This window comes from Chiloscyllium punctatum, chromosome 36, assembly GCF_047496795.1.
Source record: "Chiloscyllium punctatum isolate Juve2018m chromosome 36, sChiPun1.3, whole genome shotgun sequence".
NCBI classification, from domain to species: domain Eukaryota; kingdom Metazoa; phylum Chordata; class Chondrichthyes; order Orectolobiformes; family Hemiscylliidae; genus Chiloscyllium; species Chiloscyllium punctatum.
In genome coordinates, this window is record NC_092774.1 from 19,872,701 (window position 1) to 19,889,443 (window position 16,743).

Here is a 16,743-nt window from a genome sequence, read left to right on the forward strand (position 1 = left end):
CTCCATGTTTTCTCACTCTCTCTCTCTCTCTCTCTCTCTCTCTCTCTCGCTCCGATCTTTTTTTTCCCCCAGGCAACATCATCGGCTCGGGCATCTTCGTCTCACCCAAGGGAGTGATGGAGAATGCCGGCTCGGTGGGTCTGGCCCTGATCGTCTGGATCATCACCGGCTTCATCACCGCCATCGGCGCCCTGTGCTACGCCGAGCTGGGGGTCACCATCCCCAAATCCGGCGGCGACTACTCCTACGTCAAGGACATCTTCGGTGGACTGGCCGGGTGAGCGGGCGCGGTGTGGAGCTGAGGCTGGGCCAGGGCCAGGCTTGGGCTGGGGTCCGGCGGGGGGGAGGGGCGATTCCAGTCACTCAGCTCATCTCCCTCACTCGGCTGACCGTGCTCGGACAACGGTTAGGCCGTGTTTGGAAGATTGCGTACAATTCTCATCTCCTTCCTGTCGGAAGGATTAGATTAGATTAGATTCCCGACAGTGTGGAAACAGGCCCTTCAGCCCAACCAGTCCACACCGCCCCGCCGAAGAGTAACCCACCCAGACCCATTTCCCTCTGACTAATGCACCTCACACTATGGGTAATTTAGCATGGCTAATCCACCCTAACCTGCACATCCCTGGGCACTATGGGTAATTTAGCATGGCCAATTCACCCTAACCTGCACATCCCTGGGCACTATGGGTAATTCAGTATGGCCAATCCACCCTAACCTGCACATCCCTGGGCACTGTGGGTAATTTAGCACGGCCAATCCACCCTAACCTGCACATCCCTGGGCACTATGGATAATTTAGTATGGCCAATCCACCCTAACCTGCACATCCCTGGGCACTATGGGTAATTTAGCACGGCCAATCCACCCTAACCTGCACATCCCTGGGCACTGTGGGTAATTTAGCACGGCCAATCCACCCTAACCTGCACATCCCTGGGCACTGTGGGTAATTTAGTATGGCCAATCCACCCTAACCTGCACATCCCTGGGCACTGTGGGTAATTTAGTATGGCCAATCCACCCTAACCTGCACATCCCTGGGCACTGTGGGTAATTTAGTATGGCCAATCCACCCTAACCTGCACATCCCTGGGCACTATGGGGTAATTTAGCATGGCCAATCCACCCTAACCTGCACATCCCTGGGCACTATGGGTAATTTAGCACGGCCAATCCACCCTAACCTGCACACCCTTGGGCACTATGGGTAATTTAGCATGGCCAATCCACCCTTACCTACACATCCCTGGGCACTATGGGTAATTTAGCATGGCCAATCCACCCTAACCTGCACATCCCTGGGCACTATGGGTAATTTAAACAATCCAGCCTAACCTGCACATCTTTGGACTGTGGGAGGAAACCAGAGCACCCGGAGGAAACCCAGGCAGACACTGGGAGAATATGCAAACTCCACACAGACAGACACCCAAGGCTGGAATCGAACCTGGGACCCTGGTGCTGTGAGGCAGCAGTGCTAACCACTGAGCCACCGTGCCGCCCGAAACGTGGAAGTGGTCAGAAAAGATTTACAAGGACGTTGTCAGGGTTGGAGGGTTTGAGCTACAGGGAGAGGCTGAACAGGCTGGGGCTGTTTTCCCTGGAGTGTCAGAGGCTGAGGGGTGACTTTATAGAGGTTTATAAAATCATGAGGGGCATGGATAGGATAAATAGGCAAAGTCTTTACCCTGGGGTGGGGGAGTACAGTATGAGAGGGGCAGAGGTCTAGGGTGAGAGGGGAAAGAGGCCTAAGTACAGTATGAGAGGGGCAGAGGTCTAGGGTGAGAGGGGAAAGAGGCCTAAGGGGCAATTTCTTCACCCAGAGGGTGGTACGTGTCTGGAATGAGCTGCCAGAGGATGTGGTGGAGGCTGGTACAATGACAGCATTTAAAAGGTGGATGGGGACATGAATAGGAAGGGTTTGGAGGGATACGGGCCAAGGGCTGGCAAACGGGACTAGATTAGGTTCGGGATATCTGGGTTGGCGTTGGCCGGGTTGGGCCAAAGGGTCTGTTTCTGTACTGTACATCCCGCTGACTCTCTCTCTCTCTCTCTCTGTCTCTGTCTCTGTCCCTGCTCAGATTCCTGAGGCTGTGGATCGCCGTCCTGGTTATTTACCCCACTAACCAGGCTGTCATCGCCCTGACCTTCTCCAACTACGTGCTGCAGCCCCTGTTCCCCAGCTGCTTCGCCCCGGACCTGGGACTTCGACTCCTCGCTGGGGTCTGTCTCTGTGAGTAATCACCACCTCGGGTATTCCCGATCCGAGTCCCGGATCTCAGCTCCCACCTGGCCTCTGTGCTCTCCCACTGCCTCCGACCTCTACCGCCCACTCCTCACTGTCGCCCTAGCCCCTCCTTCCAGCCCCACTTCCCTCCTCCCTAATCCTCCTTGTTGCTATTAATATCCTCACTTCATCCCTGCCTCTTCTCCTGGATAGTGACTGACCCTGTACAGTCACACAGTCAGTAATCCTTCCCCTGCTGAATAAACACTGACCCTGTACAGACACACAGACAGTAATCCTTCCCCTGCTGAATAAACACTGACCCTGTACAGACACACAGTCAGTAACCCTGCCCCTGCTGAATAAACACTGACCCTGTACAGTCACACAGTCAGTATTCCATCCCCTGCTGAATAAACACTGACCCTGTACAGTCACACAGTCAGTAACCCTTCCCCTGCTGAAATAACACTGACCCTGTACAGTCACACAGTCAGTAATCCATCCCCTGCTAAATAAACACTGACCCTGTACAGTCACACAGTCAGTAACCCTTCCCCTGCTGAATAAACACTGACCCTGTACAGTCACACAGTCAGTAATCCATCCCCTGCTGAATAAACACTGACCCTGTACAGTCACACAGTCAGTAATCCTTCCCCTGCTGAATAAACACTGACCCTGTACAGTCACACAGTCAGTAATCCTTCCCCTGCTGAAATAACACTGACCCTGTACAGTCACACAGTCAGTAATCCATCCCCTGCTGAATAAACACTGACCCTGTACAGTCACACAGTCAGTAACCCTTCCCCTGCTGAAATAACACTGACCCTGTACAGTCACACAGTCAGTAATCCATCCCCTGCTAAATAAACACTGACCCTGTACAGTCACACAGTCAGTCATCCTTCCCCTGCTGAAATAACACTGACCCTGTACAGTCACACAGTCAGTAATCCATCCCCTGCTGAATAAACACTGACCCTGTACAGTCACACAGTCAGTAACCCTTCCCCTGCTGAAATAACACTGACCCTGTACAGTCACACAGTCAGTAATCCATCCCCTGCTAAATAAACACTGACCCTGTACAGTCACACAGTCAGTCATCCTTCCCCTGCTGAACAAACACTGACCCTGTACAGTCACACAGTCAGTAATCCTTCCCCTGCTGAATAAACACTGACCCTGTACAGACACACAGTCAGTAATCCTTCCCCTGCTGAATAAACACTGACCCTGTACAGTCACACAGTCAGTAATCCTTCCCCTGCTGAAATAAACACTGACCTTGTACAGTCACACAGTCAGTAATCCATCCCCGGTTAAATAAACACTGACCCTGTACAGACACACAGACAGTAATCCTTCCCCTGCTGAATAAACACTGACCCTGTACAGACACACAGTCAGTAACCCTGCCCCTGCTGAATAAACACTGACCCTGTACAGTCACACAGTCAGTATTCCATCCCCTGCTGAATAAACACTGACCCTGTACAGTCACACAGTCAGTAACCCTTCCCCTGCTGAATAAACACTGACCCTGTACAGTCACACAGTCAGTAATCCTTCCCCTGCTGAATAAACACTGACCCTGTACAGTCACACAGTCAGTAATCCTTCCCCTGCTGAAATATCACTGACCCTGTACAGTCACACAGTCAGTAACCCTTCCCCTGCTGAAATAAACACTGACCCTGTACAGTCACACAGTCAGTAATCCATCCCCGGTTAAATAAACACTGACCCTGTACAGTCACACAGTCAGTAATCCTTCCCCTGCTGAATAAACACTGACCCTGTACAGACACACAGTCAGTAATCCTTCCCCTGCTGAATAAACACTGACCCTGTACAGTCACACAGTCAGTAACCCTTCCCCTGCTGAAATAAACACTGACCCTGTACAGTCACACAGTCAGTAATCCTTCCCCTGCTGAAATAACACTGACCCTGTACAGTCACACAGTCAGTAAACCTTCCCCAGCTGAATAAACACTGACCCTGTACAGTGACATAGTCAGTAATCCATCCCCTGCTGAATAAACACTGACCCTGTACAGTCACACAGTCAGTAATCCTTCCCCTGCTGAATAAACACTGACCCTGTACAGTCACACAGTCAGTAATCCATCCCCGGTTAAATAAACACTGACCCTGTACAGTCACACAGTCAGTAATCCATCCCCTGCTGAATAAACACTGACCCTGTACAGTCACACAGTCAGTAACCCTTCCCCTGCTGAATAAACACTGACCCTGTACAGTCACACAGTCAGTAATCCTTCCCCTGCTGAATAAACACTGACCCTGTACAGTCACACGGTCAGTAACCCTTCCCCTGCTGAATAAACACTGACCCTGTACAGTCACACAGTCAGTAATCCATCCCCTGCTGAATAAACACTGACCCTGTACAGTCACACAGTCAGTCATGCTTCCCCTGTAAAGAGAGTGGAGGTGGGAGTGTGTTGAGGATGAGAGGGTGAGGTGATGAGAACAGCAGGGGCTGTGAGGGTGGGGAAGGGTCCGTGGTGTTAGAAGGAGTGTTGGTGGCAGGTAGGTGAGCGATGGGAGAGTGGGAGGAGAGAGGTGGAAAGGGGGACAAAGGTGCTGGGCGGAAGATGGGGAGTGGGTGAGGGGAATCAGTGTGGTAGGGGAGTCGGGAAAGGGGGTGAGCGAGGGGAGTCAGGGACGGAGGGGATGGCAAGGGCAGTTAGGTGAGGTAGAGTGAGGGGACTCTGGAAGTGAGGGTAGTTGGGGCGGGGGAGAGAGCAAGGGGAGTCTGGGCAGGGGGGGGGAGAGAGCGAGGGGAGTCGGGGCCGGGGGGGAGAGAGCGAAGGGAGTCAAAAGACAATTGATGCAGGAGTAGGCCATTCTGCCCTTCGAGCCTGCACCACCATTCATTATGATCATGGCTGATCATCCTCTATCAGTATCTTGTTCCTGCCTTATCTCCATAACCCTTGATTCCACTATCATTAAGAGCTCTATCCAACTCTTTCTTGAAAGTATCCAGAGACTGGGCCTCCACTGCCCTCTGGGGCAGAGCATTCCACACACCAACCACTCTCTGGGTGGAGACGTTTCTCCTCATCTCTGTCCTAAATGGTCTACCTCTGGTTCGGCACTCACCCATCAGCGTAAACATGTTTCCTGCCTCCAGAGTGTCCAATCCTTTCATAATCTTATCCGTCTCAATCAGATCCCCTCTCAGTCTTCTAAACTCAAGGACAGACAAGCCCAATCTTTCAACGTAAGGTAGTCCCTCCATTCCAGGAATTGACCTCGTGAACCTACGCTGCACTCCCTCAATAGCCAGAATGTCTTTCCTCAAATTTGGAGACCAGAACAGCACACAATACTCCAGGTGTGGTCTCACCCAGGGCCCAGTACAGCTGCAGAAGAACCTCTTTGCTTCTATACTCAATCCCTCTTGTTATGAAGGCCAGCATGCTATTAGCCTTCTTCACTACCTGCTGTACCTGCATGCTTACCTTCATTGACTGGTGTACAAGAACACCCAGATCTCTTTGTACTGCCCCTTTACCTAAATTGATTCCATTTAGGTAGTAATCTGCCTTCCTGTTCTTGCCACCAAAGTGGATAACCATACATTTATCCACATTAAACTGCATCTGACCACTCACCTAACCTGTCCAGGTCACCCTGTAATCTCCTAACATCCTCCTCACATTTCACCCTGCCACCCAGCTTAGTATTATCAGCAAATTTGCTAATGTTATTACTAATACCATCTTCTTTATCATTAATATATATTGTAAAAAGCTGCGGTCCCAGCACTGATCCCTGCGGTACCCCACTGGTCATCGTCGCCATTCCGAAAGGGAGCCATTTATCACTACTCTTTGTTTCCTGTCAGCCAACCAATTTTCAATCCAAGTCAATATTTTGCCCCCAATACCATGTTCCCTAATTTTGCTCACTAACCTCCTGTGTGGGACTTTATCAAAAGCTTTCTGAAAGTCCAGGTACACTACATCTACTGGATCTCCCTTGTCCATCTTCAGAGTTACATCCTCAAACAATTCCAGAAGATTAGTCAAGCATCATTTCCCCTTCATAGATCCATGTGGACTCTGACCTATCCTGTTACTACTATCCAGATGTGTCGTAACTTCATCCTTTTATAATAGACTCCAGCATCTTTCCCACCACTGAGGTCAGACTAACTGGTCTATATTTTCCTGTTTTCTCTCTCCCACCTTTCTTAAAACGTGGGATAACATTAGCCACCCTCCAATCTGCAGGAACTGATCCCGAATCTATCGAAATCTGGAAAATAATCACCAATGCATCCACGATTTCTCGAGCCACCTCCTTCAGTTCCCTGGGATGTAGACCATCAGGCCCCGGGGACTTATCAACCTTCAGACCTAACAGTCTCTCCAACACCACTTCCTGGCAAATATAAATTCCCTTCGGTTCAGGTCCTTCAGCCACTGTTACCTCAGGGAGATTGCTTGTGTCTTCTCCAGTGAACACAGATCTGAAGTACCAATTCAACTCTTCTGCCATTTCTTTGTTCCCAGTAATATATTCCCCTGTTTCTGTCTTCAAGGGCCCAATTTTAGTCTTAACCATTTTTTAGCCTTTCACATACCTAAAAAAGCTTTTACTATCCTCCTTTATATTTTTGGCCAGTTTACCTTCGTACCTCATTTTTTCTCTCTGTATTTCCTTCTTAGTAATCCTCTGTTGTTCTTTAAAAGCTTCCCAGTCCTCCGTTTTCCCACTCATCTTTGCTACGTTATACTTTTTCTCTTTTAACTTTATATGTTTCTTAACTTCCCTCGTCAGCCACAGCCACCCATACCTCCTCCTAGGATCTTTCTTCCTTTTTGGAATGAACTGATCCTGCATCTTTTGCATTATACACAGAAATATCTGCCATTGTTCCTCCACTGTCATCCCTGCTAAGGTATTGCACCATTGAACTTTGGCCAGCTCCTCCCTCATAGCTCCATAGTTCCCTTTATTCAACTGAAATATTGTCACTTCCGATTGTACCCTCTCCCTCTCAAATTGCAGATTGAACCTTATTGTATTATGGTCACTACTTCCCAATGGCTCCTTCACTTCGAGGTCCCTGATCAATACTGGTTCGTTGCACAATACCAGATCCAGAATTGCCTTCTCCCTGGAAGGCTCCAGCACCAGCTGCTCTAAGAATCCATCTCGGAGGCACTCCACAAACTCCCTTTCTTGAGGTCCAATACCATCCTGATTCTCCCAGTCTACCTGCATGTTGAAATCCCCCATAACAACTGTAGTAACATCTTTGCGACAGGCCAATTTCAGCTCCTGATTCAACTTACACTCTACACCCAGACTACTATTTGGGGGCCTGTCGATAACTCCCATGAGGGTCCTTCTACCCTGAGAATTTCTCAGCTCTATCCACACTGACTCTACATCCCCTGATTCTAGGTTCTCCCGCGCAAGGGACTGAATATCATCCCTTACCAACAGAGCCACCCCACCCCCTCTGCCCGTCAGTCTGTCCTTACGATAGCACGTGTAGCCTTGTATATTCATTTCCCAGGCCCTGTCCACTTGAAGACATGTCTCAGTTATCCCCACAATATAGTATCTGCCAATTTCCAAAAGAGCCTCAAGCTCATCCATCTTATTTCTAATGCTTCGTGCATTCATAGATAGTATTTTTAATTTGTTACTGACCTCACCCTTCCCATCAACTCCTATTCCCCTAGCCTTACAGCATGATCCCTTTTTGAGTTTTCTGTCTCATTAATACAGTTGTCTTTCTTGACTTCCCTTGTTCTAACTTTCCCTTCAATTTCCTTCTTAAGCATCCAGTTTGTCCCCTCCCCCCCGCTACTTAGTTTAAACGTAGCTGTGTTGCAGTAGCAAACCTGCCTGCCAGAATGCTGGTCCCTAACCGATTAAGGTGCAAACCGTCTCTCTTGTATAATTTATGCTTACCACAAAACATACCCCAGTGATCCAAGAATTTAAATCCTTGCTTCCTGCACCAGTTCCCCAGCCACACATTCAAGTCCATTATCTCCATGTCCCTGGTCTCACCAGCCCGAGGAACTAGAAGCAAACTGGAGATAACCACCTTGGATGTCCTGCTTTTCAGCCTTCTTCCTAGTTCTCCGAAGTCCTGCTGTAGTATGTTCCTCCTCTTCTTCCCGACATCATTTGTGCTGACATGTATCACCACCTCTGGCTCTTCACCTTCGTCCTTGAGGATTTCCTGTACTCTGTCTGTGATGTCTTTCACCCTGGCACCAGGAAGGTAACACACCATCCTTAAGTCCCGTCTGCTGCCACAAAAACCCCGGTCAGTCCCTCTCACTATGGAGTCCCCAATTACCGCGGCTCTGTGCGATGTCCGACTCTTCCACTCTGCCTCCACGCCAACTTCTGATTGACAGACCGGGCCGCCTTGCGAACTGGCAGTGTCGCCTGTCTCTACTGTTTCCAAAAGCTTCAACTTGTTCCTGACAGGTACTTTCCCCCAGGGTCTCTTGCACCTGTCTCCTCTCTGCCTTCCTCCTTGTCTGCTCCCTTCTGGTACGTTTGGTGTAATAACCTCGCTGAAGGTCTTGTCCAGAAAGATCTCGTTCTCTCGGTCCTCGAGTCCTTTCATCAGTGCTGCAATATGCTCGGTCAGTAGCTGAACGCAGACACACTTTCCACACTTATACGAGCCAGACACACCAGAGTCGTTGACCTCCCACATCAAGCACGTAGCACACTGAACCAGCTTGGCAGTCATGTCTTCACCCTCTTCAACTGTGGTGTAATCACTTCACTCAACCTCCTTGTCAAAGACTCCTGAGCTAAAGCCTCACTCTTCAATCCACAGGAACTTCCTCGGACCCTCTTTTTGGGGCAAGTCTGTGGACTTTTAATTCAGGTTAGAGGAGGGAGGGAGGGAGGGAGACCCTACTTTGTAGGGCCTGGGGTCTAGAACACACCCACTCAAATAGCAATCACTTACCTTCCCGACCGGCTCTGCGCTCCGACTTCACTTCCACCCAGCTCCCACCGCTCTCTGATGTGAAAAGCAAAACCGGAGCACCCGGAGGAAACCCACGCAGACACGGGGAGAATGTCCAAACCCCACACAGACAGTCGCCCAAGGGTGGGATCGAACCCGGGTCTCTGGCGCTGAGAGGCAGCGGTGCTAACCACTATGCCACCGTGCCGCCCATGTTGGGTGTCGGGGCGGGAGGGGAGAGTGCGAGGGGAGTCAGGCCGGGAGGGGTAGAGTGCGAGGGGAGTCAGGGCGGGGGGGGGAGAGTGCGAGGGGAGTCAGGCCGGGAGGGGTAGAGTGCGAGGGGAGTCAGGGCGGGGGGGGGAGAGTGCGAGGGGAGTCGGGGCGGGGGGGAGAGTGCGAGGGGAGTCGGGGCGGGGGGTAGAGTGCGAGGGGAGTCGGGGCGGGGGGGTAGAGTGATAAGCTAGAAGAGATATCTGTTAGGAAGGAAGATGTGTTGGACATTTTGAACAACTTGAGGATAGACAAGTCCCCCGGGCCTGATGGGATATATCCTAGGATTATGTGGGAAGCAAGAGAGGAAATTGCAGTACCGTTGGCAATGATCTTCTCGTCTTCACTGGCAACGGGGGTGGTACCAGGGGACTGGAGAGTAGCGAATGTTGTGCCCCTGTTCAAAAAAGGGAATAGGGATAACCCCGGGAATTACAGGCCAGTTAGTCTTACTTCTGTGGTAGGCAAAGTAATGGAAAGGGTACTGAGGGATAGGATTTACGAGTATCTGGAAAGACACTGCTTGATTAGGGACAGCCAGCACGGATTTGTGAAGGGTAGGTCTTGCCTTACAAGTCTTATTGAATTCTTCGAGGAGGTGACCAAGCATGTGGATGAGGGTAGAGCAGGGGATGTAGTGTACATGGATTTTAGTAAGGCATTTGATAAGGTTCCCCATGGTAGGCTTATGCGGAAAGTCAGGAGGCATGGGATAGAGGGAAATTTGGCCAATTGGATAGAAAACTGGCTAACCGGTAGAAGGCAGAGAGTGGTGGTAGATGGTAAATATTCAGCCTGGAGCCCAGTTACAAGTGGAGTTCCGCAGGGATCAGTTCTGGGTCCTCTGCTGTTTGTAATTTTTATTAATGACTTAGATGAGGGAGTCGAAGGGTGGGTCAGTAAATTTGCAGATGATACAAAGATAGGTGGAGTTGTGGACAGTGAGGAGGGCTGTTGTCGGCTGCAGAGGGACTTAGATATGATGCAGAGCTGGGCTGAGGAGTGGCAGATGGAGTTCAACCCTGCCAAGTGTGAAGTTGTCCATTTTGGAAGAACAAATAAGAATGCGGAATACAGGGTTAATGGTAGGGTTCTTGGTCAGGTGGAGGAACAGAGGGATCTTGGGGTCTATGTACATAGATCTTTGAAGGTTGCCACTCAGGTGGATAGAGTTTGTAAGAAGGCCTATGGAGTATTATCGTTCATTAGCAGAGGGATTGAATTCAAGAGTCGTGAGGTGATGTTGCAGCTGTACAGGACTTTGGTTAGGCCACATTTGGAGTACTGTGTGCAGTTCTGGTCGCCTCACTTTAGGAAAGATGTGGAAGCTTTGGAGAGGGTGCAGAGAAGATTTACCAGGATGTTGCCTGGAATGGAGAGTAGGTCGTACGAGGATAGGTTGAGAGTTCTCGGCCTTTTCTCGTTGGAACGGCGAAGGATGAGGGGTGACTTGATAGAGGTTTATAAGATGATCAGAGGAATAGATAGAGTAGACAGTCAGAAACTTTTTCCCCGGGTACAACAGAGTGTTACAAGGGGACATAAATTTAAGGTGAAGGGTGGATGGTATAGGGGAGATGTCAGGGGTGGGTTCTTCACCCAGAGAGTGGTGGGGGCATGGAATGCGCTGCCCGTGGGAGTGGTAGAGTCAGATTCATTGGCGACCTTTAAGCGGCATTTGGATAGGTACATGGATGGGTGCTTAATCTAGGATAGAAGTTGGGCACAACATCGTGGGCCGAAGGGCCTGTTCTGTGCTGTATTGTTCTATGTTCTATGGGAGTCGGGGCGGGGGGTAGAGTGCGAGGGGAGTCGGGGCGGGGGGGGAGAGTGCGAGGGGAGTCGGGGCGGGGGGGAGAGTGCGAGGGGAGTCGGGGCGGGGGGGAGAGTGCGAGGGGAGTCGGGGCGGGGGGGGAGAGTGCGAGGGGAGTCAGGCCGGAAGGGGTAGAGTGCGAGGGGAGTCAGGGCGGGGGGGGGGGAGAGTGCGAGGGGAGTCGGGGCGGGGGGGGAGAGTGCGAGGGGAGTCGGGGCGGGGGGGGAGAGTGCGAGGGGAGTCGGGGCGGGGGGGAGAGTGCGAGGGGAGTCGGGGCGGGGGGGGAGAGTGCGAGGGGAGTCGGGGGGAGAGTGCCAGGGGAGTCGGGCTGGGAGGGAGAGAGGGAGGGGAGTCGGGGCGGGGGGGAGAGTAGAAGTGGAGTCGGGGCGGGGGGGGAGAGTGCAAGAGGAGTCGGGGGGAGAGTGCCAGGGGAGTCGGGCTGGGAGGGAGAGAGGGAGGGGAGTCGGGGCAGGGGGGGAGAGAGAACAAGGGGAGTCGGGGCAGGGGGGGAGAGAGAACGAGGGGAGTCGGGGCAGGGGGGGAGAGAGAACGAGGGGAGTCGGGGCAGGGGGGGAGAGAGAACGAGGGGAGTCGGGGCAGGGGGGGAGAGAGAATGAGGGGGGGAGAGAGAACGAGGGGAGTCGGGGCAGGGGGGGAGAGAGAACGAGGGGAGTCGGGGCAGGGGGGGAGAGAGAACGAGGGGAGTCGGGGCAGGGGGGGAGAGAGAACGAGGGGAGAGTCAGATAGACATCCCGTGGGGTAACGGGGTGAAGGAGATGGCTCCAGACGGCAGGGCTGTGGGTGTGGGCAGTGACTTGTGATCACGCAGTGAGGGAGTGAGACTCGGTGTTGAGAAATAGGAAAGCATTAGAAAATCGATGGGGAAAGCAAGTGTGTGAGTGAGGGGGGGAGAGAGAGAGAGAGAGAGGAAAGGTGGGGGAGAGGCAGACAGACCAGCACGAGACTGACACAGTCACGAGTGACGGTGAGTCAGCCCAGCGGTCAGGGCAGAGACTGCAAACGCATAGCTGCTGCTGCTGCTGCGTCTGTGTGGTCACCCAACTCGATCAGCCCTGTGGGTCTGTGGGTGGGTGGGTGGGTGTGGGTGGGTGGGCATAACCACAGCTCAGTCACAGCAAACTCACAACGGGGAACACAGTGACAGCTCCATCATGAGATAGCTCAAGGCAGCGGGGTGTGTGTGTGTGTGTGAGAGGGGGACAGTGTGTGTGTGAGAGAGAGGGACAGTGTGTGTGAGAGAGAGAGGGACAGTGTGTGTGAGAGAGAGAGAGAGGGACAGTGTGTGTGTGAGAGAGAGAGGGACAGTGTGTGTGAGAGAGAGAGAGAGGGACAGTGTGTGTGTGAGAGAGAGAGAGGGACAGTGTGTGTGTGAGAGAGAGAGAGGGACAGTGTGTGTGTGAGAGAGAGAGAGGGACAGTGTGTGTGAGAGAGAGAGGGACAGTGTGTGTGTAAGAGAGAGGGACAGTGTGTGTGTGTGTGTGAGAGGGACAGTGTGTGTGAGAGAGAGAGAGAGGGACAGTGTGTGTGTGTGAGAGAGAGGGACAGTGTGTGTGTGTGAGAGAGGGACAGTGTGTGTGTGAGAGAGAGGGACAGTGTGTGTGAGAGGGACAGTGTGTGTGAGAGAGAGAGAGAGGGACAGTGTGTGTGTGTGAGAGAGAGGGACAGTGTGTGTGTGAGAGAGAGGGACAGTGTGTGTGAGAGGGACAGTGTGTGTGAGAGAGAGAGAGAGGGACAGTGTGTGTGTGTGAGAGAGAGGGACAGTGTGTGTGTGTGAGAGAGAGGGACAGTGTGTGTGTGTGAGAGAGAGGGACAGTGTGTGTGTGTGAGAGAGAGGGACAGTGTGTGTGTGAGAGAGAGGGACAGTGTGTGTGTGAGAGAGAGGGACAGTGTGTGTGTGAGAGAGAGGGACAGTGTGTGTGTGTGAGAGAGAGAGGGACAGTGTGTGTGTGAGAGAGAGAGAGAGGGACAGTGTGTGTGTGTGAGAGAGAGAGGGACAGTGTGTGTGTGAGAGGGGGACAGTGTGTGTGTGAGAGAGAGAGAGGGACAGTGTGTGTGTAAGAGAGTGGGGGACAGTGTGTGTGTAAGAGAGAGAGGGACAGTGTGTGTGAGAGAGAGAGAGGGACAGCGTGTGTGTGTGAGAGAGAGAGGGACAGTGTGTGTGTGAGAGAGAGAGAGGGACAGTGTGTGTGTGAGAGGGGGACAGTGTGTGTGTGAGAGAGAGAGAGGGACAGTGTGTGTGTGAGAGAGAGAGAGGGACAGTGTGTGTGTGAGAGGGGGACAGTGTGTGTGTGAGAGAGAGAGAGGGACAGTGTGTGTGTAAGAGAGAGGGGGACAGTGTGTGTGTAAGAGAGAGAGGGACAGTGTGTGTGAGAGAGAGAGAGGGACAGCGTGTGTGTGTGAGAGAGAGAGGGACAGTGTGTGTGTGAGAGGGGGACAGTGTGTGTGTGAGAGAGAGAGAGGGACAGTGTGTGTGTGAGAGAGAGAGAGGGACAGTGTGTGTGTGAGAGGGGGACAGTGTGTGTGTGAGAGAGAGAGAGGGACAGTGTGTGTGTGAGAGAGAGAGAGGGACAGTGTGTGTGTGAGAGGGGGACAGTGTGTGTGTGAGAGAGAGAGAGGGACAGTGTGTGTGTAAGAGAGAGGGGGACAGTGTGTGTGTAAGAGAGAGAGGGACAGTGTGTGTGAGAGAGAGAGAGGGACAGCGTGTGTGTGTGAGAGAGAGAGGGACAGTGTGTGTGTGAGAGGGGGACAGTGTGTGTGAGAGAGAGAGAGAGGGACAGTGTGTGTGAGAGAGAGAGAGAGGGACAGTGTGTGTGTGTGAGAGAGGGACAGTGCGTGTGTGTGAGAGAGAGGGACAGTGTGTGAGAGAGAGAGAGGGACAGTGTGTGTGAGAGAGAGAGAGAGAGAGAGAGAGACAGTGTGTGTGTGTGAGAGAGAGAGGGACAGTGTGTGTGAGAGAGAGAGAGGGACAGTGAGTGTGTGAGAGAGCGAGGGACAGTGTGTGTGTGAGAGGGGGACAGTGTGTGTGTGAGAGAGAGAGAGGGACAGTGTGTGTGTAAGAGAGAGGGGGACAGTGTGTGTGTAAGAGAGAGAGGGACAGTGTGTGTGAGAGAGAGAGAGGGACAGCGTGTGTGTGTGAGAGAGAGAGGGACAGTGTGTGTGTGAGAGGGGGACAGTGTGTGTGAGAGAGAGAGAGAGGGACAGTGTGTGTGAGAGAGAGAGAGAGGGACAGTGCGTGTGTGTGAGAGAGAGGGACAGTGCGTGTGTGTGAGAGAGAGGGACAGTGTGTGAGAGAGAGAGAGGGACAGTGTGTGTGAGAGAGAGAGAGAGAGAGAGACAGTGTGTGTGTGTGAGAGAGAGAGGGACAGTGTGTGTGAGAGAGAGAGAGGGACAGTGAGTGTGTGAGAGAGCGAGGGACAGTGTGTGTGTGAGAGAGGGACGGTGTGTGTGTGTGAGAGGGGGACAGTGTGTGTGTGAGAGCGAGGGACAGTGTGTGTGTGAGAGAGAGAGGGACAGTGTGTGTGTGTGAGAGAGGGACAGTGTGTGTGTGTGAGAGAGGGACAGTGTGTGTGAGAGAGAGAGGGACAGTGTGTGTGTGTGAGAGAGAGAGAGGGACAGTGTGTGTGAGAGAGAGGGACAGTGTGTGTGTGAGAGAGAGGGACAGTGTGTGTGTGAGAGAGAGGGACAGTGTGTGTGTGAGAGAGAGGGACAGTGTGTGTGTGAGAGAGAGAGAGAGGGGCAGTGTGTGTGTGTGAGAGAGAGGGACAGTGTGTGTGTGTGAGAGAGAGAGAGGGACAGTGTGTGTGAGAGAGAGGGACAGTGTGTGTGAGAGAGAGGGACAGTGTGTGTGAGAGAGAGGGACAGTGTGTGTGTGTGAGAGCGAGGGACAGTGTGTGTGTGAGAGAGCGAGGGACAGTGTGTGTGTGTGAGAGAGAGGGACTGTGTGTGTGTGAGAGAGAGGGACAGTGTGTGTGTGTGAGAGAGAGGGACAGTGTGTGTGTGTGAGAGAGAGGGACAGTGTGTGTGTGAGAGAGCGAGGGACAGTGTGTGTGTGAGAGAGAGGGACAGTGAGTGTGTGAGAGAGAGAGGGACAGTGAGTGTGTGAGAGAGAGAGGGACAGAGTGTGTGTGTGAGAGAGGGGGACAGTGTGTGTGTGAGAGAGAGGGACAGTGTGTGTGAGAGAGAGGGACAGTGTGTGTGTGAGAGAGAGAGGGACAGTGTGTGTGTGTGTGAGAGAGAGGGACAGTGTGTGTGAGAGAGAGAGGGACAGTGTGTGTGTGAGAGAGCGAGGGACAGTGTGTGTGTGAGAGAGAGGGACAGTGAGTGTGTGAGAGAGAGAGGGACAGAGTGTGTGTGTGAGAGAGGGGGACAGTGTGTGTGAGAGAGAGAGGGACAGTGTGTGTGAGAGAGAGGGACAGTGTGTGTGTGTGAGAGAGAGGGACAGTGTGTGTGTGTGAGAGAGAGGGACAGTGTGTGTGTGAGAGAGAGAGAGGGACAGTGTGTGTGAGAGAGAGAGAGAGAGAGAGAGAGACAGTGTGTGTGTGTGAGAGAGAGAGGGACAGTGAGTGTGTGAGAGAGAGAGGGACAGTGAGTGTGTGAGAGAGCGAGGGACAGTGTGTGTGAGAGAGAGAGAGGGACAGTGTGTGTGTGTGAGAGAGGGACAGTGTGTGTGTGTGAGAGAGGGACAGTGTGTGTGTGTGAGAGGGGGACAGTGTGTGTGTGAGAGCGAGGGACAGTGTGTGTGAGAGAGAGAGGGACAGTGTGTGTGTGAGAGAGGGACAGTGTGTGTGTGTGTGTGAGAGAGGGACAGTGTGTGTGTGAGAGAGGGACAGTGTGTGTGTGTGAGAGGGACAGTGTGTGTGTGAGAGAGCGAGGGACAGTGTGTGTGTGAGAGAGCGAGGGACAGTGTGTGTGTGAGAGAGCGAGGGACAGTGTGTGTGTGAGAGAGCGAGGGACAGTGTGTGTGTGTGAGAGAGAGGGACAGTGTGTGTGTGTGAGAGAGAGGGACAGTGTGTGTGTGTGAGAGAGAGGGACAGTGTTTGTGTGTGAGAGAGAGGGACAGTGTGTGTGTGAGAGAGCGAGGGACAGTGTGTGTGAGAGAGAGGGACAGTGTGTGTGTGTGTGAGAGAGGGGGACAGTGTGTGTGTGAGAGAGGGGGACAGGGTGTGTGTGAGAGAGAGAGGGACAGTGTGTGTGTGTGAGAGAGAGAGGGACAGTGTGTGTGTGAGAGAGAGAGAGGGACAGTGTGTGTGTGTGAGAGAGAGGGACAGTGTGTGTGTGTGAGAGAGAGACAGTGTGTGTGAGAGAGAGGGACAGTGTGTGTGAGAGAGAGGGACAGTGTGTGTGTGAGAGAGCGAGGGACAGTGTGTGTGTGTGAGAGAGAGGGACTGTGTGTGTGTGAGAGAGAGGGA

The 16,743-nt window shown here is 52.6% G+C and overlaps 1 protein-coding gene across 1 annotated transcript in view; it reads left to right on the forward strand.

The window, feature by feature from the left end:
* LOC140460028 (large neutral amino acids transporter small subunit 2-like) overlaps positions 1–16,743 on the forward strand; it is a gene marked incomplete at its 3' end in the record, with an annotated part of 101,256 nt that overhangs the window by 28,166 nt on the left and 56,347 nt on the right. Inside the window, 2 exon segments of the mRNA XM_072554435.1 lie at positions 73–277; positions 2,086–2,237. Coding sequence (XP_072410536.1) covers positions 73–277; positions 2,086–2,237 — 357 coding nt within the window.